The sequence below is a fragment of the Staurois parvus genome, unplaced genomic scaffold (assembly GCF_062004578.1).
Source record: "Staurois parvus isolate SC_StPar_1 unplaced genomic scaffold, SC_StPar_1.0 ptg000013l, whole genome shotgun sequence".
In the NCBI taxonomy this organism is placed as follows: Eukaryota; Metazoa; Chordata; class Amphibia; order Anura; family Ranidae; genus Staurois; species Staurois parvus.
Window position 1 is genome coordinate 14,144,450 of NW_028317809.1, and position 26,786 is coordinate 14,171,235.

Sequence of the window (26,786 nt, forward strand, 5' to 3'; positions counted from 1 at the left end):
AAAATTTTGAAAAAAAAAAAGTTTTTTCTTAGTTTTTGTTATAAAATTTGTAAATAAGTGATTTTTCTCCTTCACTGATGTGCACTAATGAGGCTGCACTGATGGGCACTGATAGGCTGCACTGATGAGGAGGCACTGGTAGATGGCACTGATGGGCATTGACAGGCCTCACTGATGGGCACTGAAAGGCAGCACTCATATATGGCACTGATAGGCGGCACTGATAGACGGCACTGACTGGCACTGATAGGCAGCACTGCCGGGCACTGATAGGCGACGCTGATTGGCAGTACTGATAGGTGGCACTGACTGGCATTGACTGGCACTGATTTGGTGACACTGAAAGGCATCTCAGATGGGCACTGATATGTGGCATTGATGTGGCACTGATGGGCACTGGCAGGTGGCATGCATGAGCACTGGGAGCTGGCACTGATGGACACTGACATGTGGCGCTGCTGGGGCTACACAGATCATCAGGGCACACTGATCATGAGTGCTCTGATGATCTGTGTACATGTCCCCTCCGAGGAATGCCGATTACCAGCTCTCCTCTCCTCACGAGCTGTCAGCATGACAGCTCGTGGGGAAAAATGCCGATAACCGGCATTTCCCTGTTTACTGTGATTGGACACAGCTGATCACATGACTGAGCCGACATCTTCGGCTCTTTCCGTGGATCAGTGATCCGCTGTGTCCGAGGGACACAGCGCACCGCCAATCGTCGCGCTGCGGGCTCCGAGAGCCGCACATGCACGGTTAGAATGGGAGGACGTCATATGATGTCCTCCCAGAACGAGAGAACCGCCTTGCATCCGTCATATTACTATATGGCGGGCGGGTGGCGGTTAAAGGAAAAGTTCACCTTTACACAAAAAATAATAAAGGCACATTTTTTTGCAGGTAAAAAAATGTGTATTTATTATTTTTTGTTGCAGCCATTGTACCAGCGATCAGCAGATTGCTGGTGCCATGCATGTCTCCTGCACATCTGTCAGAATATCTGCTTGCCTGTACAGGATGTATGGACAAGCAGATATACTGACAGGAAAACTCAATGAACTACCACAGCGCTTCACAGCGTAGTTTCTCATTCACATAACACTGTGAATGAGTGAGGTGGCCGGGCAGACAGAGCGAAGCTAGTTGTCAAAGCAGGGGAGTGGGGCCAGTGCATTCATAACATGTTACACCCTGAATATGGGTGTAACATGTTAGGAAAGGTGAACTTATCCTTTAAAAAAATCATACTAAAAATATCATGGCATACAAATCATTTCTAATCTCACTCAGTTATTTCCTCTAATACTACTGTATATGAGAAATGCTTAAATCAGTATTAAACCTAAAAGCAACATTTGTTATATTGCAGCTTACCACATCTTATATGTGGTGGCTGCATTAGTTTTCTTTTTAGGCTTTCTTTCTTGCCTCACCAATCCAGCCACCAAGTCTGTTGTTTTTCAACAGAACTAGCTCTCCAGCAAATGTAGCAGTTAGAGTGTTGAGACAAACCGTTTACCAGGGGTGCTTACAATGGTCAGCCTTTATTCATGGAAAGGCTATATCCTAAAAGAAAAAAAAAACAGTTGCTATATCTGCTTGTGTAACTGCATTGTGAACTGGAGTTTGGCTTTAATTTGATAGTGTACCTAAATCTGCTAGTACATCTAACACTATGCTCCCTTCAGAGTGACAATGCTGCTGTCCAAAAGGTGCCTCCTGTGCTCCTTCATTAAGAGTAGAGGCACTCTAATACAGGAGATGTGTTACTAGCCATACCACTGTAGTGGATTGTGATAGACAATCCACGTTCTATTAGATGATCAGTAAAATGACAATTTTATAGTCTTGCTACTTTCTGCTTCTTGCTCTTTAAATTCCTTACTCTCTTAAGTAAACAATCAGATATAGGTTGACAGAACAATGATGATAATTAAGATGGCACCTTCATCCGGAGTCTCACCCTAGGTGACTCATTAGGAGAAAAGTATCTTTTAATGTAAACAACCCCCATAAAAGGGAATAAGGGAATGAGTCTTTTTGGGGACAATGATTGGAAGATATCAACACGGATGGAAGAACACGCAGAAACCCAGTGGACTTTCACCCAATCAATGTATATGCTTTGCCTGCATCATAAGCCCTATAAATGATACTGTTAGTTCCTCAATAAAACAGAATTTTAGGAAGCTGGCAAACTGCAACAGTGTTAGTGTCTGGCTTCCACGTGCACGTAATTCTATATTAATTTGGCTCACTGGTAGATCACGGTAAATGGTCTGTAGGTGACCTAGTCCAAAACACCACCAGGTTAAAACAAGGGTAAAAAGCCTAAGAAAACTAATGTAGCCATCACATCTAATGATTGGTAAGCTGCAATATAGTATATTTTAGGTTGTGGGTTTTTTAATAAAACTATTGTGGCTCAGAATAAGTACCTTAAAGCGGAGTTCCAGTCACACTGTGAAAAAATAAAAGTCAGCACCTACAAAACTGTAGCTGCTGACTTTTAACCACTTGCCCTCTTGAGGATTTACCCCCATCCTGACCAGGCCATTTTTTGCGTTACGGCGCTGTGTTATTTCAGCTGACAATTGTATGGTCATGCAATGCTGCACCCAAATGAAATTTCCCCACGAATTGAGCTTTCTTTCTCTGGTATTTGATCGCCTCTAATGTTTTTTATTTTTTTGCGCTATAAAAAAAAAAAAAAAAGACCGACAATTTTGAGAAAAAAAAAAAAAATCAATATTTTTGAATTTTGCTATTTAAAAAGTCCAGTAAAAAAATTTAAAAAATCTAATTTCGTCATAAATTTAGAGCAACATGTATTCTGCTACATGTCTTTGCTCAAAAAATAAATCCCAATATGTGTAAATTAATTGGTTTACGTGAAAGTGATAGCGTTTACAAATGGTGGTGTAGATACTGGAATTTTTTTTTAATACTAGTAATGGCAGCAATCAGCGACTTATAGAGGACTGTGGTGGACATTCTGACACTGGGGGGAACTGACTTGGTGTCACTGACATCCCCAGTGACACCAATACAATGATCAGTGCTAACAAAAAAAAAAAAAGTACTAATGGCACTGGGAAGAAAGGGGTTAACATGAGGGGCGATCAAAGGGTTAACCGTGCAGGGAGTGTTTTACTAGGGGGCAGTGTGTTGGTGCTTCACTGTAAGCACACTGCTCTGGAGTCCAGAGTCATCCAGAGCAGTGTGCGAGAGCTGACAGGGAGGAGAACTGTTAGGAAACAAAACAGTCCTCCTCCCAGTCAGAGATGCTTGGTAATCACCGACCAGGACCTCGTGATATACTGCCGCGGTTGTGAATGGCGGCGTGGGTAGGGCGTGCGAGTAGCTCACACGCGCCCCCTGCCCGTAAATGCAAAATCACGTATGTATTCATATGATTTTGTGCACTCCTGCCACCCTGCAGCAGTATATCTGCTATAGGGTGGTTAGGAAGCGGTTAAAAAACATACCCTCACCTGTCCCTTGATCCTGCAATGTCCTCCCTGAAGCCCATTTCACCGGCTGTCCGGTGTTTCTGGCATCTTTAGTGTGGGCACCCGGTTGTGACAGCTTACGGCTTCACAGCCAGGTGCGCACTGCGCATGTGCGAGTAGCGCTGCACATTCTGAATGGTCCCATATTCTTCTGGGACCTGTCACGTGTCCCAGAAGACTATGGGAAAAAAGGGGGGGAAATGACAACTTCCGTTTCCGATCGCCTAGGTGACTGCAGAGGAAGTGAGAGCGGTTACCTGTCAATTTCGGGTACCCACTCCCTCACCCACTCCCCAAATGTGCCAATCCTTAATGGGGAGCGGGGGACAAGTCTTTAAAGCGGAACATCCCCTTTCCTGTGGAGCTCTGCTTTAAGATGGATGTCCCACCCAAATTATTATATTTATTCAAAACAGTTCAAATCTCTCTATCCAGATCATTCTTCTAGAAGCTTTAACAAATCTTCAACAAATTCCTGCGACAAACAAATCACCCTAAGATAAAATGAGCAACTGGAAAAAGTATGGAGGAAGGGTGCTCCCCGATTTTTCCCTACCATAATGTTAAATATAAAGAAAGGGTCACAATCAAATTTTTAATATCCCCTGATATCCCAAAGACCACTTATGGTAAGTCAAGTTTAACGTGACTGAACTGAAGCAAGGCCACAAACTAGTGGCTGCAACACTAGCCTGCTGGTATGGATCCTAGAGCAGGGCTTGAAAAAGCCGCTCGCCCACTCGCCAAATGTGAGGGAAAATCCTTGTGTGGCAAGCACAGATGGAGCGACTCTATATGCGCTCCAAGCCTCATTGTGAAGCCGAGTTCCGGTTTCCGACTTCTTTGGCACCACCATTACACTGGCAGCGCCGCCGAGGGGGGCAGGTGCAGGAGAGGTCCGCTCTCCTCCGCTGAGAGGAGACACCCGCTCTCCACCGCCGCGGTGGACTTGAGGAGAGGTCAGCGCTCCCCCGCCTTGGGGGACACGAGGAGAGGCCCGCTCTCCACCATCTTGGGGTACATGAGGCCCGCTCTCCAACGCCTTGGGGGACACAAGGTCCCCTCTACACCGCCTTGGGGGACACGAGGAAAGATCCGCCAACGGTGCACATCACTACACCCGCCAGCTTAACTAGTTGCCGACCGCAGATAGCCGAATGACGGCTGCACTGCGGCCGGCCAGTTCTGGGTGGACGTCATATACGGACACAGCTGATCACGTGATGTGGTAAAAGTGGCCTTTTACCACGTGATCAGCGGTGTCCAATGACACGCTGATCAGAGGGAAATGCAAGTGTCGGTTCTCGGCTGCACTTTCCTCACGCTGTCAGATCGTGAGGAAAGTACTGCCGAGAACCGGCAGTTGTCAGAGCGGGGATCGGCACCGATCATCAGGGCACTGATGATCAGTGCCCTGATGATGGGTGCCCTGCAGTGCCACCCGCAAGTTCCGCCCACATGTGCCCAGCAGTGCGCCCACTAGCTCCGCCCACCTGTGCCAAGCAGATCACCCACCTGTGCCCAGCAGTGCACCCACCTGTGCCACTCTGCAGTGTCACACACCTGTGCCCAGAAGTGCCACCTACCTGTGCCCAGCAGTGCCACCCACCTGTGCCCACCCACCAGTGCTGCCCACCAGTGCCACCCACCAGTGCTGCCAGTCAGTGCCACCAGTCAGTGCCCAGGGGTTGTGCCAGTCAGTGCCGCCAGTCAGTGCCCAGCAGTGATGTCAGTCAGTGCCGTCTATCAGTACCCATCATCAGTGTCACCTATCAGTGCCGCCTATCAGTGCTGCATATTAGTGCTGCCTATCCGTGACACCTCATTAGTGCCGCCTATCCGTGACACCTCATTAGTACTGCCTATCAGTGCCCTTTAGTGCTGCCTATCAGTGCCCATCAGTGCCGCCTATCAGTGCCCATCAGTGCTGCCTCATCAACGTACATCAGTGAAGGAGAAAAAATACCTGTTTGAAAAATTTTATAATAGAAACAAAGAAACGTTTTGTTTTTTTTTCAAATTTTTTGCACTTTTTTTTATTTATAGCGCAAAAAGTAAAGCGCCCAGCGGCGATTAAATACCACCAAAAGAAAGCTCTATTTGTGAGAAAAAAATGATCAAAATTTCATATGGGTACAATGTTGCATGACCGCGCTATTGTCAATCAAAGTGCGGCAGCGCTGAAAGCTGAAAATTGGCCTGGTAAATAAGGGGGTATAAGTGCCTGGTAGGCAAGTGGTTAAGGTAAATTACATTAAGTAAACTTACATCTTTTAAAAGAGACTTTAGTTACATGAGGAGAGGCCTGCTCTCCACCGCCTTGGGGGACACGAGGCCCGCTCTCCACCGCCTTGGGGGACACGAGGCCCGCTCTCCACCGCCTTGGGGGACACGAGGCCCGCTCTCCACCGCCTTGGGGGACACGAGGCCCGCTCTCCACCGCCTTGGGGGACACGAGGCCCGCTCTCCACCGCCTTGGGGGACACGAGGCCCGCTCTCCACCGCCTTGGGGGACACGAGGCCCGCTCTCCACCGCCTTGGGGGACACGAGGCCCGCTCTCCACCGCCTTGGGGGACACGAGGCCCGCTCTCCACCGCCTTGGGGGACACGAGGCCCGCTCTCCACCGCCTTGGGGGACACGAGGCCCGCTCTACACCGCCTTGGGGGACACGAGGCCCGCTCTACACCGCCTTGGGGGACACGAGGCCCGCTCTACACCGCCTTGGGGGACACGAGGCCCGCTCTACACCGCCTTGGGGGACACGAGGCCCGCTCTACACCGCCTTGGGGGACACGAGGCCCGCTCTACACCGCCTTGGGGGACACGAGGCCCGCTCTACACCGCCTTGGGGGACACGAGGCCCGCTCTACACCGCCTTGGGGGACACGAGGCCCGCTCTACACCGCCTTGGGGGACACGAGGCCCGCTCTACACCGCCTTGGGGGACACGAGGCCCGCTCTACACCGCCTTGGGGGACACGAGGCCCGCTCTACACCGCCTTGGGGGACACGAGGCCCGCTCTACACCGCCTTGGGGGACACAAGGAGAGGCCCGCTCTACACCACCTTGGGGGACATGAGGAGAGGTCTGCTCTACACCGCCTTCGGGGACACGAGGAGAGGCCCGCTCTACACTGGCGTAGGGGACACGTGAAGGAGAGATCCGCCAACAGTGCACATCACTACACCCGCCAGCTTAAGATAAATGACATTAACTAAAAATTTACATCTTTTAAAAGGGACTTTGAATTACTAAAGTCTATTTTTAAAAATGCAGGAGATAAACAAAAAAAAAATACAAAATGTTTACTACAGGTCTAAAGCTGTAAAACTTGATATTTTGATTGCACCCTATTGCTATTAAGCTATTGCTGTTATGTTTAAATTGGCATAATAAAGCTATGTTATAATTGCAGTTTTTTTATATTTTGTACTTTTTATTCTAAAGAAAATGTAATTTCATAAACTTTAATGGGGCGTGGTTGGGGGCAGGGCTGGGGGGCGAGGGTTGGGGAAGGGCCAGGGGTGGGGTTGGAGGCAGACCTGGGCAAGGTTGGGTGGGGCAACTGGTGAAGAGTAAGGTTTGTGCCTGGCTAGTAGGTCTAGACTCGAAATTTTAATCCCTGTCCTAGAGGAATTATGATCTACTACATTTGGTCCCCTAAACCCCCTTTTGGTAAATTGCACAAAAAGACCACTAATCCCATTTCCCTAGTATGGGATGTTTCTCGTTCTTCAACACATAATGACTCCGCTTTTACAAAACTCTATTCTTTCAAGCACAGTAATGTAAGCCAGTCACTGCCTTTGTTCTCAACCCCAAGCCCAAGAACACACAATTTGTTTGTTGGGTAGGTACTTCTATGGATCACAGAAGTGTAGTGAATGCTGGGGGGGGGTGGCAAAGCAGACAGCGGTGACCGCTGTCTGCTTAGAGCAGCAGGTTGAACTGACCGATCAGTGGTGTCTGATCGCTCAATTCTCACCCTTAGAACCAGCAAATGCAGCATCGGAATGATACTGCATCCACCTAGGTAAGTATGATTACCCCCAAAAATCCATACTTCTCTTTTAAGAGTGACACTATAAGATCCATATTACTGACCACCCCTACTGCATAAAATTCACAAAATGCAGTATTATGTTACCATACTAAACTCTTCAAAACTCACCCTGCTTTCCACACTTCCAGGCATAATTCCCTTTGCAAAAAAATATAGTCCAAATTCTTTTTTATAGCAGAAAGTCAAATTATTCTGAAACATCTGAAATCTCTAATAGTCCCCTCACTAGCTGAATAGGTTGAGGACCTTAATGACATAATGAGAATGGAACAACTAGTGGTCCAAGATAATGACAGGAGAAGGGCTCACCAAGCTACTTTGGTCTTCAATATTATTTAAAAAAATTCTTCCAAATTCTAAGCCTACTTTTCCAACTAATCACTTAACATATAGCCGACATCAGACCCCTCTAACCTCCTACTCTTGCTCATTCTTTTTCCTCTCCCCTGTCTTTCTTCATTTTTTTCTTTATCTTCTTGCACGCATATATGTATGTAAGTAGTTTCAGGTTGCAATAGATCAAGTACAACTGAACATAGTATATAAAAAGAATTCCTATTTCTGGATTAAAGCTTGATAGCCTCATTAATATAAAAACACTAAATTTGTCATTTAGATGAGATGTTCAACAGAGGAAGCTTTGTGACAAAGTCTGCACAAAGAAGATTTTGTAACATTGCTTCCTCCATTTCAAAATTACAACCATACTACAGATTCTTATACAATCTTGTCTTTGGCAGCCTAGGTGGCAAATCTGAGTGGAAATACAGCACAAAAAAAAACAAAAAACTCACCTGTTGCGAGATATATAGGATGCTGTTGAGAGGGGCTCCAAGTCTGCATTGCAGTGCGATCGATCTCTTTTAGCTTCATTCTGTATTGAAAAAAAGAAAAAACACAGGATAAAGAAAATGTTAACTGTCTTGGAAAATTTTAAAAATATATATATATATTATATACATACACTTTTGGTATATTGTAGAATTATTGTTTTGCATTTAGTCTTAACGGACAACCATATTTTCTGTTTAATCCTTTCAATGCAGTAAGAGAGAAAAGAATAATCAAACGAATCACTTTGGGCAACTCAGTAAAGGCACGACACCAGTGTAAAGAAATACACTGCATATACCAGCTCTTCTCAACCAGGGTGCCCAGACACCCTGGGGAGCCTTGAGGTTTCTTCAGGGGTGCCTTGGCAAAAAGTCTACAAATTGCCCAAAACTTGTATACAAGCCAGTAGGTGGAACAAGTCTGCCTTTTAGTTACACACAGCCACAGATTTTCATTGTGCACCATTACGACCTTCTAGCTGCCGGAGTCCTGACAACTAATGACATCATCATCTGATAAGGAGGATGTCAGCTGTCTGCACAGCATCCTAGTTTGACCCTCCCCTGCCCATCTCCATCAGTGCTGGGGTCACATTAGCTCAGTGATGGAGAAAACACTGAGGGAGAAGAGAAACACTGGAATACTAGTCAGTACCAGTGTGCTTTGGAAGAATTCACCTCTAATGTTGGGTGTCCTACGTTTGGATGTTGCTGCGTTACAGATATAAAATTAGAATAGTTATCCACATTTTAGAATGGGGTGGCTCAAGACCTTCCATAATTGTAAAGGGTGCCTTGGGACTGTCCGTAATTTTAAAGGGTGCCTTAAATGGAAAAAGGTTGAGAAACACTGGCAGTACGTTAAAGGATAGGGTGCACTTATGGAGTACAAAGCTTCACATGTACCCCTTCCACAAATCACTGGTTAAAATTGTCAGACCTAATATCTTGCAGTTCTGCAATACTGCACATGCTCTGCTTTCCAGACCGAGAATTGAATGGACTGCATGGATTCACATCTCCCAGAAGGACTATAACAAGATGTGTAAAACAGGGATAGGTAAATAAGATGTGTAGAAGTGCCCACAGAAACTAGATGCTGGTCTCCTGATTCAGAGACAATCTAACATTTATATGGCATAGCTTTTCAAAGAGAACAGAAGTTGGACAGTCGCTTTCCATTCTGATAAGCGGTGGCAGTGGGGTCTGCTGGATGTCTCCACTACAGCCAAGGAGACCATTCCATTTTAGGGTTCATGTGGCCTGCACAGATGTCTGGGATGGTCAGATGATATATGCACAACCAACCATCCTCTGCTATGTAAGGCCAGCTTAAACATAAAGGGTCTTTTACAATTAAAGTAGAACTTTTTTTTGCCACGTGTGACCCATTGGGGAAATTTTCCTTCACTTCTTGTCCCATAACCAAAAGAGGAAGTAAAAAAATCTCAGGGATTTCTTGGGGACCCCCAGGTCACCAGAACTAGTGTCTCCATTGGAAGATTTCCCCTCTATTACTTTTCTGGGGATTTGTGGTTTCTTTTACTTTCAGTTTCAATGATAATGGGAAACAGGACGAATGGAGAGGGTGAATCTCCCTAACGGCGACAGACAGCAATAAAAACTGACAGGTGTTCTAATTCTTCTGCACTCTATCCAAAACTAAAAGAGAAAATGTTTTACCTTTAGTTATACTTTACGTCTGGCTAATCTGACAGTTCAAAGTACAAATAAGTTCCTTACACCACCTGCTGTACCTTGATTGGTGCAGGTCTAATAGTACTGCATGATCAATAATCTTTATACTGCCTGGTGCCCTATGTAACCACATCTGCTCAGGTGGACAGGAATTGGGATAGCAAAACACAAAACAGGAGGCAGACAATACATAAATCGTGCTCAATCAATGTGAGCTGCTTGAGTTTGCAATAGTACATTAAGCTAGTCATATTCTAAGAAACATAAAAAAAAAAATACAGATTATTTTTCTTTAGAGACATTTCTACAATGCTGGCATCCTGAGACAAGACACAAAAAGAGGCTACCGAGACCTATAGTGGAAAATGTGCGGCGACAGCCTGGGTTCACACTGATGCGGTGCAGCATTTGCAGCACTTTCTGCATGAATTCCGCACCGCATCACAATTGCCCCCTGTTCATGCAAACCGCTGTGGGTGTGTATGTTAAGTTAACAACACCTCAAAATCTGTCCGCAAATCGCTATGCGATGTGCAGAATCGGTGTGAATACCCATGCGGTCTGATTCTAGTGTGATCCAAAAAAAGGGTCCTGTACCTTTTTGGTGCGGATGCTGTGCGATTTGAGCCATACAAAATGTATGGCTCAAATTGCACTGCACAGAATTCGCATTTGATTTGCACAGGAATGCAGTGCGGTTCCTGTGTGAATCAGAAGAGGTATGCCGCGCCGCACAATTGTAAACCCAGACTCATTGTACAAGTGGAATCTAACTCTCCAGCAGCCATGACTAATGTGTGAGCAAAGGCCCAGGTCTCACAGAGGCAGAGTCCAACTATGAACAACATGTACTGCTCAGAAGACTTTCAATTACAGGTAGAATTCAGTTAATCGCTGTTATTTCCTCTTATAGTAATTGTTTATTGGACAGGTGTACGGTTACTTTCCATTTACTTTTATTGTATTTTCAGCTAAAATAGTATTAGGTGGGAAAATTCTATCCTCTAATCAGTAACCTCAGCTAGCTAGTTCCAGGGGACTAACCCTAAATTCGAACTGATGCGACTTGTCAAGCAATTTGACCATTCAAATTGCATAACAAGTCACATCCAATGATCAGCAATGGAACTGTAGCAATCAATTTCAAGTGAAATCGCACAATTTCTAAGCCGCATTCAGTGTGTACCAGGGTAATGTTCATTCTAATTGACGATCTGAACAATCTGTGTTGGTGTGCTGTATTGTCAAAAATAGTGCAAGTGCATCTTAGCAGGTGTGTTGAGGTGTTCAAAAATGCATGGACTGTCTTAACGCGCCTCAGTGCACAAGAATGCTTGCATTAACACGTTAACTCATGCGCAAGGGTGGACAGGGTCCTAACTATTAAGAGCAATGCAAATATATAGCACATTTATATATGTAAGGAATTATTTTATTTTGCCATATTTTTGGATCAAGGCATGTGTCTGTTTTCTCTTATTTCCTTTAGCCCTGTTTGCACTGATTCGACTTGTCATGCAATTTGGCCATTAAAGTGGCATCCAATGATCGGCAATGGAACCGTTCTAATTGATGCGACTCCCGATTTGAAAAGTAGTTCCTGCACTACTTTTGCCAATTTCAGGTGTGACTTGCATAGACATCTGTGCATGAAGTCGCACCTAAAGTTGACATGCAAATATGAAATCTTACAATTTCTAACTTGCATTCAGTGTGAACCAGGGCTTATTTGCCTCCATAAACATATACTATAACTATTTTAACTACCGCAGTATTATTCAAGATGGCTTTATAATTACATCTGTTTGACATCTTTGCGAATTTTATGAGCTGCAACAAACCGTGCAAGTGAACAAGAAAACTAGTGATTGGCCAGCTTATGTATGGAACAAGACAACTCAGCTAGGTGGAAGTTTAAATTTGTAGGCTAATATGTAGAAGCTGTCATTTTAACAGCTGAGATAAGATGTATGCCTATGTATGAATGATTCTATTGAATTTCTACAATCACTTTATTTTCTGCAAGAGAAACTTTGATCAAATCTATCAGGCAAAAAATTTAGATCCTACAATTTATATTTTATTACCATTTAACCAGTTTTTTAATCACTATTTTTCACATTTTCCACTGCTATAGACATTCTAGGCATGGTATTTATGGTACACAGGGAACTTCTGGATATTCATAAAACATATGCTGGTCTTGCATAAATGGACTTTTACCAACACTCAACCAAAATAACACAGGAGGATGTCAGCTCATCCTGAAAACCATGCACTCGGATCTTTAAAGGAGACATACAGCCAAAGCTCTTTTGGCTGTAATTCTGTGGACCACAGGAGTGCAGTTCGTTCTTCACTCCTGCGACTTGTTTACAGTCGACAGCGGGCTGACGTCACTCAGTAGCTTAAAAAAAGTTAGTGTGCATAGATTCTAAAGAAGTTTCTCAAAGCTTGCCAAAAGCTTTAGGCTCCATGCACACTAACATTATTTTAAGCTCCTAAAAGCTGTTAGAAATTTTTCTGCTCCTAGAAGTTAGATAAATCCTATGTGTCCATGCACACTACTTTAGGCTATTAGCATTTTTGAGGGTCGGTGTCCAGGAGCAGAAAAAAATATTTTTGTAGAGTTTTTGGAGCGTTTTTCCAGCAGAAAAATAAAGCTAAAACACTCCTAAACACTGCTAAATGCTACTAAAACTTTACTAACAGCTTTTTTCTAGCTTTTGTTTTTCTTCTACATGTACTATAAAAACACTAATAAAACTCTAATGCTCCTAAACATTACTAAAAATTATATTACCAGATTTTTTTATCCAGTGTTTTTTTGAGCTAAAAAAAACACACTAGTATGCATGGAGCCTTACAAAGGATTTGCAAAAGCATGCTGGTCACCCTGGTCTTGTACAAGCTGGAGCGAATAGGAGTGATAATACAGAGACAAGCTCTGCAGCACAGCCTGACTGGCTCCTGTCCTACCCTCTAAGGTTAGGTTCACATCTGTGCCGGTGGTGCCGCTGCGGATCCACACGAAAATCTGTGCAGGCGCACCACCCGCACAAAGGACTGCGGACCCACGGGCGGGTGCCATTAATTCTAATGGCACGCCACTCGCACTGGAAAACGCAACTGTACTGGGAGCCGAGGTTCCCATGCGGGCTGTGTTTTCGGAAGAAGTGCAGGGACTTCTTCCCTGCGTGTCGCGGGACACGGTAGTCCATTCAAATGAATGGGCTCTCGTGTCCACGCAAAACGCGGCCCGCATGGCCACATATATGTGAACCAGGGGTAACTGTCTGTTAGAGGTATTGCTGTGTTTATATAGAAACATTTTTATAGATTTATACATGTGCTTATATAGCACCATCAATTTACACAGCGCTTTACATATATATAGTATACATTCACATCAGTCCCTATCCCTCAAGGAGCTTACAATCTAAGGTCCTTAACTGACATCCATACATATACATACTAGGGCCAATGTAGACAGGAGCCAACTAACCTACCAGCATGTCTTTGGTGTGTGGGAAGAAACTGGAGTACCCAGACCAACGACCCTAGTGCTGCTAGGCGAAAGTGCTAACCACTTAACCACTGTGCTGCCCATACTTTGAGTTCAGCTTTATCTTTGAGAAGACTTGACATTGAAGTCTATGGGAGTCATGCCGCACAAGAATCACCCAAAAGTAGTGCAAGAAGTTTTTTTTTTCTTTTGCTGCAGCGACTTAAGACTTCGCAATTAAGACAGCACCCATTAAAATCTATGTGTTTTCACTTGACTTGTGACTTAACATGTCACCAGAATGTCACAGGTCACTGGAAAATCATGCAAGCATGAACCACGACTTACTGACAAACAGGGTAAAAAAAAAAACGTTTTTGTTGACGAAGTCAAATGGTTGCACAAGTATGAGCAGAAGCAATAATAAGACGAATGCAAACACTGACAGCAGCAGAAACTGTGAAGGATTTATGAAACAAGGTACTGGCAGAGTGAGGTGGATTTCTAGCACAAATTAGTTTGCCTCTCAAATTAGACCTGCTCTGGGCCATGTGTAATATTATTGCAAAGCTAATTATGAGTAGAAGGGGAATTTATAAATCAAACTGAATTCTCTGAACGTAAACATGTCATAAAATAAACATGGAGAAACCTCATCTTCTGAAACCTCTAGTGTGTCTGCTACAATACTTCCAGCCAGTGTAAGAAAACAAGTATGCACATAAACCATCAGTGACTCAGCCTATAGAAAGAGTCAAGTTAACAAGCAACTAGCTGCTCCATTTCTTTGCCCTGCAGCATACTTCCCCTGTATGCTTGTATTCCATGTGGTTTGGAATCGGAATCCTTTCACAATGCTCATAGGCTACATATCAGCAGATTCAAATTTAGAGATTACATAAATCTTGGTTCACACTACTGCGACCTGAAAGACGAGCGACTCACAGTGTGACTTTGCCAGGCAACTTGAGTACTACTTTGAAGCGACTTTGAAGCAACTTTCAGGGAATGCCTGGGTAACCTTCCTGTAATGTCGGATCCAAATCACCTCAATATAGATGAGGATCCAACTTGGAGGCGACTTCCATTAAAGTCTATAGGCTCAAGTTGTACAGAAGTCGCCTTGAAGTAGTACAAGAACCTTTTCAAAAGTGGGAGAAACTTCAGTAGTGTCGGATCCCAAGTCGCAGCAGTGTGAACCAAGCCTTAGAGACCATGCACTGGTATTTCTACATAGCACTGCTTACATTTCATTAAGCCAAATTTTCTTTTTCCTTTAACCACTTGCCTACCAGGCACTTATACCCCCTTATTTACCAGGCCAATTTTCAGCTTTCAGCGCTGCCGCACTTTGATTGACAATTGCGCGGTCATGCAACATTGTACCCATATGAAATTTTGTTCATTTTTTTCTCACAAATAGAGCTTTCTTTTGGTGGTATTTAATCGCCACTGGGCACTTTAATTTTTGCGCTATAAATAAAAAATTGCCAAAAATTTGGAAAAAAAAAAAAGTTTCTTTGTTTCTATTATAAAATTTTTCAAACAGGTAATTTTTCTCCTTCACTGATGTGCGTTGATGAGGCAGCACTGATGGGCACTGATAGGCGGCACTGATAGGTGACACTGATGATGGGTACTGATAGACGGCACTGACTGGCATCACTGCTGGGCACTGACTGGCGGCACTGACTGGCACAACCGCTGGGCACTGACTGGTGGCACTGACTGGCTGCACTGGTGGGTGGCACTGGTGGGCAGCACTGGTGGGTGGACACAGGTGGGTGGCACTGGTGGGTGGACACAGGTGGGTGGCACTGGTGGGCACAGGTAGGTGGCACCTCTGGGCACAGGTGTGTGACATTGCAGAGTGGCACAGGTGGGTGCATTGCTGGGCACAGGTGGGTGCATTGCTGGGCACAGGTGGGGGCACTGCTGGGCACAGGTGGGTGATCTGCTGGGCACAGGTGGGCGGAGCTAGTGGGCGCACTGCTGGGCGGAACTTGCGGGTGGCACTGCTGGGCACCGATCATCAGGGCACTGATCATCAGTGCCCTGATGATCGGTGCCAATCCCCGCTCTGACAACTGCCGGTTCTCGGCAGTACTTTCCTCACGATCTGACAGTGTGAGGAAAGTGCAGCCGAGAACCGGCACTTGCATTTCCCTCTGATCAGCGTGTCATTGGACACCGCTGATCAGGTGGTAAAAGGCCGCTGTGATTGGCCTTTTACCACATCACGTGATCAGCTGTGTCCGTAGGACACAGCGATCACGGAGATCGCCGGGTGCGCGCCCCCTGGGGCGCGCAGGAAAGCGCGTTCTGGGGGGACGTCATATGACGTCCACTCAGAACTGGCCGGCCGCAGTGCAGCCGTCATTCGGCTATCTGCGGTCGGCTACTAGTTAATGGGTTACTAAAACCAGGACCCTGCATTCACTATAGAGCAGGCATGTCCAAAGTCCGGCCCGCGGGCCATTTACGGCCCGGGGGTCAGTTTAATACGGCCCTCCAACAGCCCTCCCTTCTCTGTGTAATGTGGCCCTCCCTTCTATGGCAGACAGTCTTCTGCTTGAGAGCAGAGGGCAGTGCGCATGCCTGACTGCGGCGCGTTCCCCCTGATCTGTGTAAATGCGGCTGTCGCACGGCCCTCCCTTCTGTGGCAGACAGTCTTCTGCTTGAGAGCAGTGCGCGTGCGTGACTGCGCCGCTCTGGGAGCGACAGAGGGCGGTGAGGTCAGGGCCGGGCTCCCAGCGTGAAGTGTGTTTCTCTTCCCCTCCCGGCTGCCGAGCAGAGACTTCAGCTCCAGCTACCTTTTTCACCCTTCACATTAGTGCAGGTAAGTTTTTTTAAAATTTATTTTCAATACATTGTGAAAACTCAGCTGTCAGTTGATCTTAATGTTATGAAATGAAAAGTATGTCGTTTGCAATTAACTTGGCATAAAATAATTTATTTGCATTTAATTGTAATGGTTCAAAGAATGTTCGGAAAAATGTTCGGCCCTCCACCATGTTCACTTCATCCAATCTGGCCCTCTTTGAAAAAAGTTTGGACACCCCTGCTATAGAGGAAGATGAAAGAAAGAGCGCACAAACCTTGCGCATTACCTCAATAAATAGTGACTTATTTTATTAATAAGGAAATATACTCACAAAATGATTGTATAACAGGCATAAGTAACCATAATCCAAACAGGGTTACAGGTAAATCAAAAAGGGTGGGGGCATGAAGGCTAACGCGTTTCGAAGGGTGCTCCCTTCTTCATCAGAGCTGGGTTTGGCAGATAGAAACTTCAGTATGGCAGAGTTCCCATGGCAAGGAGATATTCAGCCACTGAGTGTCAGTATTACAGCAGTTCAGCCTGTTTAGTGTCCTGCATTCACTATATCTGGTCTCCCACAGTACACGGAAAGGCAATTATTTTAGTAAATATAAATGGCTAAATACAATTTTTCATCAGCAGTTAGAGCAGTCTTGTGACTTCCATCAGTGTCCGGCAGAGCACTGGTTAAAGCTTGTAGTAGGAGTTTACATTTTCCCATGATTGTACTATGCGGCTACAGGACTCCTGACCCTATGTCTGGACAGTGCTGATTGGCCCTGTGCTGATCACATGCATCTTCCCAAAGAAGAAAAAAAAAACCTCTCTAGCAATACACAACACACATTGAGCATGCGCAGCTTAGGCTGGCAGTAGACGAATTGTCGGCCAATAAACGAAAAACCAGTCGTTGCTGCCATGGATGTTGCCACCAATGCTCACGAAAAACTGCCTTTTTTTGTGGATTTTCCAGCATGACCGATAAATAGAAACGAGAAGATATGCAAAAAACGGCCGACGGCATTGCCCCGCTAATGGCGAAAACATCGGCCGATTTTTCGTTTGGACAAAAATTTGGCCAATAAACGACCTGTCTATGGCCTGCATTACCCCAAAGGCTCTGTTCGATCAGGAGATGGATTGGGGACAGTAGAAGAAGGGGAGGATCATAGATGACAGGATTAAACATCCTTTTTACACAAAGCAGAGGATTACCCCATTAGGTTCCACAGTGAGTATAACAAGCATGCTTTAATGCATATACAGACTGATGTTACTGTTCTGGGTTTAGTAACACTTTAATGATGAATTTTTTACTTCTGCCCATGATTGTACCTTTGGGATCTGTGACAGTGAAAAATGACAGTGAAATGCTGTAATATCTGCAGGCAATGGTAGTACTTTTTAATCACAGTTGTCAGTGTACCAAGAATGATTGTTCTGCCGTGGTGGAGTACTAGCTGAATTCATTACAAAAAAAAACAATCGCCATGGACTTTGTGTTGGTGGTTTCCTCCCACATTTAAAAACAACCTGATGGAATAGAAATATAGAAATATATATAGAAATATATAGAATAAAATATAGGGCGGCACACACAGTGGCTTAGTGGTTAGCACTTCCGCCTGGCAGTACTAGGGCTGTTGGTTCAAATCCCAGCCACGGCACCACCTGCCTGGAGTTTGCATGTTCTCCCTGTGCCTGCGTGGGTTTCCTCCGGGTACTCCAGTTTCCTCCCACACTCCAAAGACATGCAGGTAGGTTAACTGGATCCTGTCTAAATTGCCCCTAGTATGTGTATGCATGAATGTGAGTTAGGGACCTTAGATTGTACACCCCTTTAGGGTTAGGGACTGATGTGAATGTACAATATATATATATGTAAAGCGCTGCGTAAATTGACGGCGCTATAGAAGTACCTGAAATAAATAAATAAATAAAAATAGAAAGAGTCTACCCTAACTTGGTATCAGCATTAAATTGAGAGTTCATTGACACTGAGCCGGGACTCATGTAATTAGTTTTGCCTATATTCACACTGTACCAGGGTGGATAAAAATCAATGATTTTTTTAAAAAAAATTAAAAAAAAAAAAATCGGATTTTTTTGATTTAAATCGGATTTGTTTTATTTAAATCTGATTTTTTTAAATAAAATGCTTTTTGAGGAAAATATATTACCATCCAAAGGTTATTCCATCATGAAATAAAGATTAGTTTTTTAATTATGTAGAATAAGGCTGTATATGTTTAATTTTTTTGGTAAATAAATTCCATGAATCCATTCACAATGTCATGCTCTTCCAGAGGTTTTTGTAAGATTATTGGGCAGTTTCTCTGCCTACAAGATATTATCACAGATGTTTGGTTTACTTTTGCAGTTCTCAAAACTGAATTTGACTCAGCGGAGATCACATGCCTCTTCTTCACATCAAAAATGTTATAACATGAACAGAGTTAAGAAAAAGACCTTAATCCTAACTTCTACAAACCTATGAATACAGAATCAACCCCTTCAGTGCTACGTTTCAAGAAGTTCAGTGAATAAAAACAATATTTTTCTGATTGTTTGAAGTGGAATAGATCTGCACAAGAAGAAAGTGAAACTACAGTGGGGATCGAAAGTTTGGGCACCCCAGCTAAAAATTTGTATTAATGTGCATAAAGAAGCCAAGGAAAGATGGAAAAATCTCCAAAAGGCATCAAATTACAGATTAGACATTCTTATAATATGTCAACAAAAGTTAGATTTTATTTCCATCATTTACACTTTCAAAATAACAGAAAACAAAAAAATGGCGTCTGCAAAAGTTTGGGAACCCTGCAGAGTTAATATCTTGTACTGCCCCCTTTGCAAAGCTGAGACCTGCCAGTGTCATGGATTGTTCTCAATCATCGTCTGGGAAGACCAGGTTATGTCAATCTCAAAGGTTTTAAATGCCCAGACTCATCTGACCTTGCCCCAACAATCAGCACCATGGGTTCTTCTAAGCAGTTGTCTAGAAAACTGAAACTGAAAATAGTTGACGCTCACAAAGCTGGAGAAGGCTATAAGAAGATAGCAAAGCGTTTTCAGATGTCAATATCCTCTGTTTGGAATGTAATTAAGAAATGGCAGTCATCAGGAACAGTGGAAGTTAAAGCAAGATCTGGAAGACCAAGAAAAATATCAGACAGAACAGCTCGCAGGATTGTGAGAAAAACAATTCAAAACACACGTTTGACTGAACGATCCCTCCAGAAAGATCTGGCAGACACTGGAGTTGTGGTACACTATTCCATTATAAAGAGATACTTGTACAAATATGGTCTTCATGAAAGTCATCAGAAGAAAACCTCTTCTACGTCCTCACCACAAAAATCATCGTTTGAACTTTGCAATGAACATATAGACAAGCCTGATGCATTTTGGAAACAAGTTCTGTGGACCGATGTGGTTAAAATTGAACTTTTTGGCCGGAATGAGCAAAGGTACGTTTGGAGAAGAAGGGGCACAGAATTGAATGAAAAGAACCTCTGTCCAACTGTTAAGCATTGGGTTGGATCAATCATGCTTTGGGGTTGTGTTGCAGCCAGTGGCACAGGGAATATCTCACGAGTAGAAGGTAAAATGGATTCAATAAAATTTCAGCAAATTTTGGATGGTAACTTGATGCCATCTGTGAAAAAGCTGAAGTTAAAGAGAGGATGGCTTCTACAAATGGATAATGATCCTAAACACACCTCGAAATCCACGGGGGATTACATCAAGAGGCGTAAACTGAAGGTTTTGCCATTGCCTTCACAATCTCCTGACCTCAACATAATTGAAAATCTATGGATAGACCTTAAAAGAGCAGTGCGTGACAGACAGCCCAGAAATCTCAAAGAACTGGAAGACTTTTGTAAGGAAGAATGGGCAAAGATACCTCAAACAAGAATTGAAAGACTCTTGGCTGGCTACAAAAAGCGTTTACAAGCTGTGATACTTGCCAAAGGGGGCAGTACAAGATATTAACTCTGCAGGGTGCCCAAACTTTTGCAGACGCCATTTTTTTGTTTTCTGTTATTTTGAAAGTGTAAATGATGGAAATAAAATCTAACTTTTGTTGACATATTATAAGAATGTCTAATCTGTAATTTGATGCCTTTTGGAGATTTTTCCATCTTTCTTTGGCTTCTTTATGCACATTAATACAAATTTTTAGCTGGGGTGCCCAAACTTTCGATCCCCACTGTAAGTGTGAAAAGGAAGGGGCTGACAGTCAAAGTTTCTTAAAATATATACATTTTGTTTAGCCAAATTAGTTAACAAACATGGATGTTTGTTTAAGCAAATAACATATGCTGTAATGTTATTGTTTCAGTTGAATAAATCTATTTAAATTATTATTAAGGTAATGATTATTTTTCTCCTTAAGTACAACAGAAAAGTTGTCTAAATATGAATGATTAACCTATTAAACTGGGAATAAAAAAACTAATATGAAAAGTTGTTATTCTAAAATCTTCATCTACTTGCATATTAAAGTTATACCAGCAAGAATGAGTCTTTATGTAGAAAACTATGATGTAAATCAAGCCTTACTGACTAGTGATTTAAATCAGTTTGATTTAAATCAAATCCACCCTGCACTGTACTAAATGTAAGAGTCCAAAGCTGTCTATTCTTTCAGAATTGATCTCTCAGCAAACACAGCAGAAAAAGAGAGGGAAAACATCCTTTTGGCTCATTGCCCTTTAATATCCATCATTTGAGGGACTCTTGGCAGGTACTTCTGACCTTACTGCTGCAATGTCAAAGAGCTCTTAGTTTAGTTTTCTGTAAAGCACTGCAGAATATTAGTTAATCACCTAAATCCCTCTCATCGCATTGCTTGAGGTCAAACATTCCCAGAGAAGAGGAGATGTTTATCAGGGTTTATAGTAAGCCAGTAAAATACAAGTTTATACCACTTTAGCAGATCTAAAAGTATTTACCTTTAATTCAACTCTCCCACAATCCAAACACCTTCACATTATTAAAAGTGCTAGTGCAAAATGTGAAACCAACTGGTAAGCCTTTAAAGCCAGTTAGCAAAGACTGCAACTGAGCTAAAATGAGAACGTTTCCTCAATTTATTTTAATCTGAATTCACTAAAGCCAGCCATACATGGATCAAAATTCGGATGTTTCAGCAGTGACCGACAGAGATTCGTTCTACGTATGGGCAGGCTGATTGTACCCAATCCATCGATCAGCTTGGGTACAACCAGCCTGTCGGAATTTTTGACATTCGAATTGTGCCAGTGGCTATAGCGGTACCTCCGCTGCATTGGGAATCCACGAAACAGTGCATGGACAGTGCCTTCCTAAAGCCTGTGCTGTGTAGCTTCCTACATGTGTACCCTGTATCACCAATCACATCCAAATGTCCAGTAGTATGAATCAAATTTTTGACTGTGTGAATGCTGTAGTATTGATGTTTAATGCGTGTATGCATAAATATGTAATAGATAGCAAAGAAGTACTGAGATTGCATTTGAGAATTTCTCCTCTGCAATAAAGCAATACTAAACTCAGGACCCTGCATTCACTATATCTGGTCTTCCAAAGTACACAGAACATGGAAATGCAATTATTTTAGTAAGTATAAACTGCTAAATACCTTTTCTTATCAGCAGTTAGAGCAGTCTTGTGACTTCAGTAGAGCACTGGTTAAAGCTTGTAGGAGGAGTTTTCTTTCTGCTCTAGGAGGATGTGAAACCTCTGACCCTTTGTCTGGACAGTGCTGATTGGCCCTGTACTGATCACATGCACCCTCTCAAGAAAACAAAACTCCTCTAGCAATACACACCAAACTGAGAATGTGTATGTGACTACAGACTCAGTCAGTTTCAGGTGGTAATTTCAACAAGAGGAGGGGCAGAGAAGACAGGATCAAACAGCCTTTTTACACAATGCAGAGGAATAACCCCTTAGGTTCCACAGTGAGTATAACAAGCATTCTGTACTGCATATACAGACTGATTTTACTGTTGTGGTTTTAGTAACACTTTAAAAGCAAACATTTGCAAAACACCAGACTACTGTCAAAAGAGAGTAATGTGGACTGATGCACTACAGCGACACCTACAAGAAATACTGAAGAACTGAGTAGGCAAGCTGCACTCCCTGTCTACATCTAAGGGCTTAAAGTTGAACTCCATCCTGAGGATACATTCACACTTTTTGTAGCTTAAAGCTCGAAGCTCCAAAAATGCTTAAACTTAAAAAAATCATTTGTTCTCTATGGTGCCTGTCCGCGTGATCAGGTGCGAACAGACACCACAGAGAACAATTGATTTTAAGTTTAGAGATTTTTTGGAGCTTCAAGCTACAAAATGCTCAAGTGTGAATGCAGCCTTACACAGTTGTACAGACTCCCCTACTTTACTGAAATTGCTTATTCTGATTTCACTGAACACTGTAAACTTCTCAGTTTGCCTTAAAAGCTGCAGCAGGTTGAATATAGCCAGCCTCATTTACTGGCTGGAGGAAATCCAGCATCATCTAGCTCTTTCCTCCCCAGCCCAACTGTTCCTGGTATACCTCTTTGATTCATTGGATTTAAATTCTTTCAATTTTGGAGGCTCAGCATTGCCAAAGGCAGTCTGCATGCAAATGCAACCTGCCTAGGAATTAGTACTCCTTTGGGCTGCTTTCACACATCCGTTTTCTTCCACTTTTGTATTAAAAAAAGCGGAAGAAAAACGAGTTACCAAGTATTCCTGTTGAATTCTTCACATTGATATGTGCATTTTTCAAAGTCCTGCTTGCTGCATTTTTGAGGAAGGTTTGGTGCGGTAAAAAACACAAACCAAAAATGCACCTCCCCATTTAAATTAATGGAAATCGCAGCAAAAACGCACCAGCATTGTGTTTTTGGTGTGGTTTTTGAGTCACATGTCCTTTAACCAATTCAATACCGGGCAATTTTACACCTTCCTGCCCAGGCCAGTTTTCAGCGCTCTCACACTTTGAATGACAATTGCGCAGTCATACAACATTGTACCCAAACTAAAATTTTATCATTTTCTTCACACAACTAGAGCTTTTTTTTGGTGGTATTTAATCACCACCGGGGGTTTTATTTTTTTGCTAAATTAACAGAAAAAGACCAAACATTTTGAAAAAAAAACACATTTTTCTTTGTTTCTGTTATAAAAGTTTGCAAATAAATAATTGTTCTTCATAAATTTAGGCCGAGATGTATTCTACTACATGTCTTTGATGAAAATAACCCAAATTAGGATGTATTATTTAGTTTGTAGGAAAGTTATAGAGTTCACAAACTATGGTATAGATCTGAAAATTGATCGATCCTGAAGTACTGACAGCCAATCTAATTTCTTGAGGTCCAAGAATGTCAGAACAGTACAGATATCCCCAAATGACCCCTTTTTGCAAAGTAGACCGTCCGACGTACTTCATAAGTGGCATGGCGAGTTTTTTGAAGTTGTATTTTTTTTGTCATAATTTTTCGGAAAATTAAAAAAATTAGATTCACCATTTTTTTTTTTACATACTGTCACCAGTGCAGTACAGCGTCATCATATAACTGGCATGGCGGTGATCAGGGACACTGACTGGGGACAGTATGAAAAAAAAATATATTTTTTTATTAAATATTTTTTTTTTTTTAAGATTTGTTTTTCATATTTCACTATGACCAGAGTAGTACAATGTTACCATAGTAACATTGTACTACTTTGGGGAAGTGATCAGTATTTTTTTTTTTTTTTACACAATTTGCTTATAGCAAAGAATTACTTTGCTATAAGCAAGCATTTACCTGAATGACATCAATTCATTCAGGGGTTTTTTTTTTTTGTTTTTTTTTGTGCTTAGCTGTGATTTGGCCACCGCTAATCACATGACATGTGCATGTGATTAGCTGTGATCATTCACAGCAAGACACTAGTATACAATGGATGGCATGAATGAAGCCATCCATTGTATACAACTGTCATGTGACCTGCTGTGATTGGTCACAGCAGGTCACATGGTACCGGCAACGGGGCCGATACTTAGATCTGTCATCGACCACGTCCGAGGTACACAGCCGGTGACAGGCTGCGCCGCTCTGCAGCAGCGCAATCTGCGCATGTGCGGGAGGACGCCATATGGCGTCCACCCTGAACGCTGATGACATTTGCCGCCCGCCATTCGGCCATAGGGTGGGTGGCAAATGGTTAAAAAACACACTGCAACCACGGAACAAATACTGCAAAAATGCATATGCATTTCTGACACAGATCAGTGTGAAAGTAGCCTAAAAGTGACATCTACCCATCAAGACATTTTGAGAATTTAATAACTTCTCCCATATGCCAGCCCATTGCTTGCATCAGAGTAGAGGGCTCTTGAGAAGACTACATAGGCAGTGTGTTATGTTTTCTGGAGGCTATAAACAGCACTCTGCTGGTCTGTCCCAACCACCATGATCTGCTTGCATTGCATAGAAAACCAGTGATAACATTACTGGGTCTAGAATACGTATAGAATGAAAATAGGTCATATTTAGGAAGGTTGTTAGCATGCAATGGAGAGGTAAAATATAAACATATTAAAATTAATCTTTAATAGTCAATGTTAACTGCAGTGTAGTTATAATTGCTTATTTACCAAGAATAAATGTATCAGCAGTTATAACAGCACTTGCTACCTGTCCTAGCAAAAAGGATCCTTCCCAATTATACTCTCAATGTGTTACTATGTGAATAACTGGATTGTATGGTGCTAAAGATTATTCCACAATTTGAATTTCAACATGTAATCCCAGTACAGCATTCAGGAAGTTTTATGTATGAAATATACACAGGGCCCAAACCATGTAAATGCTGAAACTTGCACTTTGAACTCTGTCAGCTTTACTTCTAAGCACTGAACAAGTATGGTGTGTGTTACTGCAAACCTTACCAGCACAGGTGGTTTGCATGTATTTGGGAACAGACTGAGAGATGAACAGAAGTGCTGGGGTACCCTGCAGACATTAAGGTCTCCTGGTCTAGCCAATAGACTGCACTGGCAGACCATTTTATGCCAATGACATCTGCAGTCCAGCTGTGTATGACCTTCCTGCAAGGGATACCATCAATTGGAAAACTTTATGTGATCGCAATGGTTGCACACAGGTACTTTGCATTCTGGGAAAGAATAATTTGATTAATATGAATTGAGGAGTCGGGCGAGTGGCACAACTCTTTCATACTCACAGCAGATTGTGTTAACCCCAGAAGCACTACAAGATCAGTGCTCTGGGCAGGACCTGGCAGCAGAGGTAAAATGATTTCTGCAATATGGGCTTTATTTACTAAAGCTGGAGAGTGCAAAATCAGGCATAGAAACCAATCAGCTTCTAACCTCAGTTTGTTCAATTAAGGTTTGGCAAAAAAAACCCTGGAAGCTGATTGGTTTCTATGCAGAAGTGAGCCTGATTTTGCACTCTCCAGCTTTAGTAAATAAACCCTTATGCATCAGCCAGCTGGACTTGGGACACATTTCATTACAGGTATGTTATGCCCCTGGTGCTGCATAGCAAAAATTAATTTTGTGCTTTAACCTCTTGCCCTCCTGAGGATTTACCCCCATTCCTGATCAGGCCAGGTTACGCGTTACAGCACTGAGTTACTTTAATTGACAATTGCGTGGTCATGCAACACTGCACCCAAATGAAATTTACGTCCTTTTTTCCCACGACTTAAGCTTTCTTTCGGTGGTATTTAATCACCTGTGTGTTTTTAATTTTTTGCACTATAAAAAAAAAAAGACAATTTTGAGAAAAAAAACTATTTTTTACTTTTAAACATGTCCATTTTAAAAATTCAAATGTCGGCATAAATTTAAGCCAAAATGTATTCTGCTACATGTAAATTAAATGAATTGGTTTACGTGAAAGTTATAGCAGTATATATACAGGGATTTTTTTTTCATTTTTACTAGTAATGGCAGCGATCAGCGACTTACAGCGGGACTGCAGCGGACATTCTGACACTGGGGGTAACTGGTTTGGTGTCATTGACATCCCTAGTGATACCAATACAGTGATCAATGCTTAAAAAAAAGCACTGACACTTTACTAATGGCACTGGGCAGAAAAGGGTTATCATGAGGGGCAATCAAAGGGTTAACTGTGTGCAGGGAGTGTTTTACTAGGGGGTGGGATGTGTGTGCTTCACTGTACTCACACTGCTGTGGATGGCTGTGCTATGCACAGCCATCCACAGCAGTGTGCCCGAGCTGACAAGGAGGAGGATTGTTAGTAAACAAAACAGTCCTCCTCCCCATTGGAGATCCTTGGAAATCACCAGGTGTGAGTAATTACCAGTTGGGGCCCGGTGATTGA

At 42.9% G+C, this 26,786-nt stretch overlaps 1 protein-coding gene across 7 annotated transcripts in view; it reads right to left on the reverse strand.

Annotated features, from left to right (window-relative positions):
- Positions 1–26,786, reverse strand: part of SEC31A (SEC31 homolog A, COPII component) — a 113,497-nt gene that overhangs the window by 80,835 nt on the left and 5,876 nt on the right. For all 7 annotated transcript variants that reach the window (XM_089675902.1, XM_089675922.1, XM_089675887.1 and 4 more), the window contains exon 2: positions 8,376–8,455. In XM_089675902.1, the coding sequence (XP_089532028.1) occupies positions 8,376–8,454 (79 nt within the window). In that variant the 5' untranslated portion in view covers position 8,455. The remainder of the gene's footprint in view (positions 1–8,375; positions 8,456–26,786) is intronic.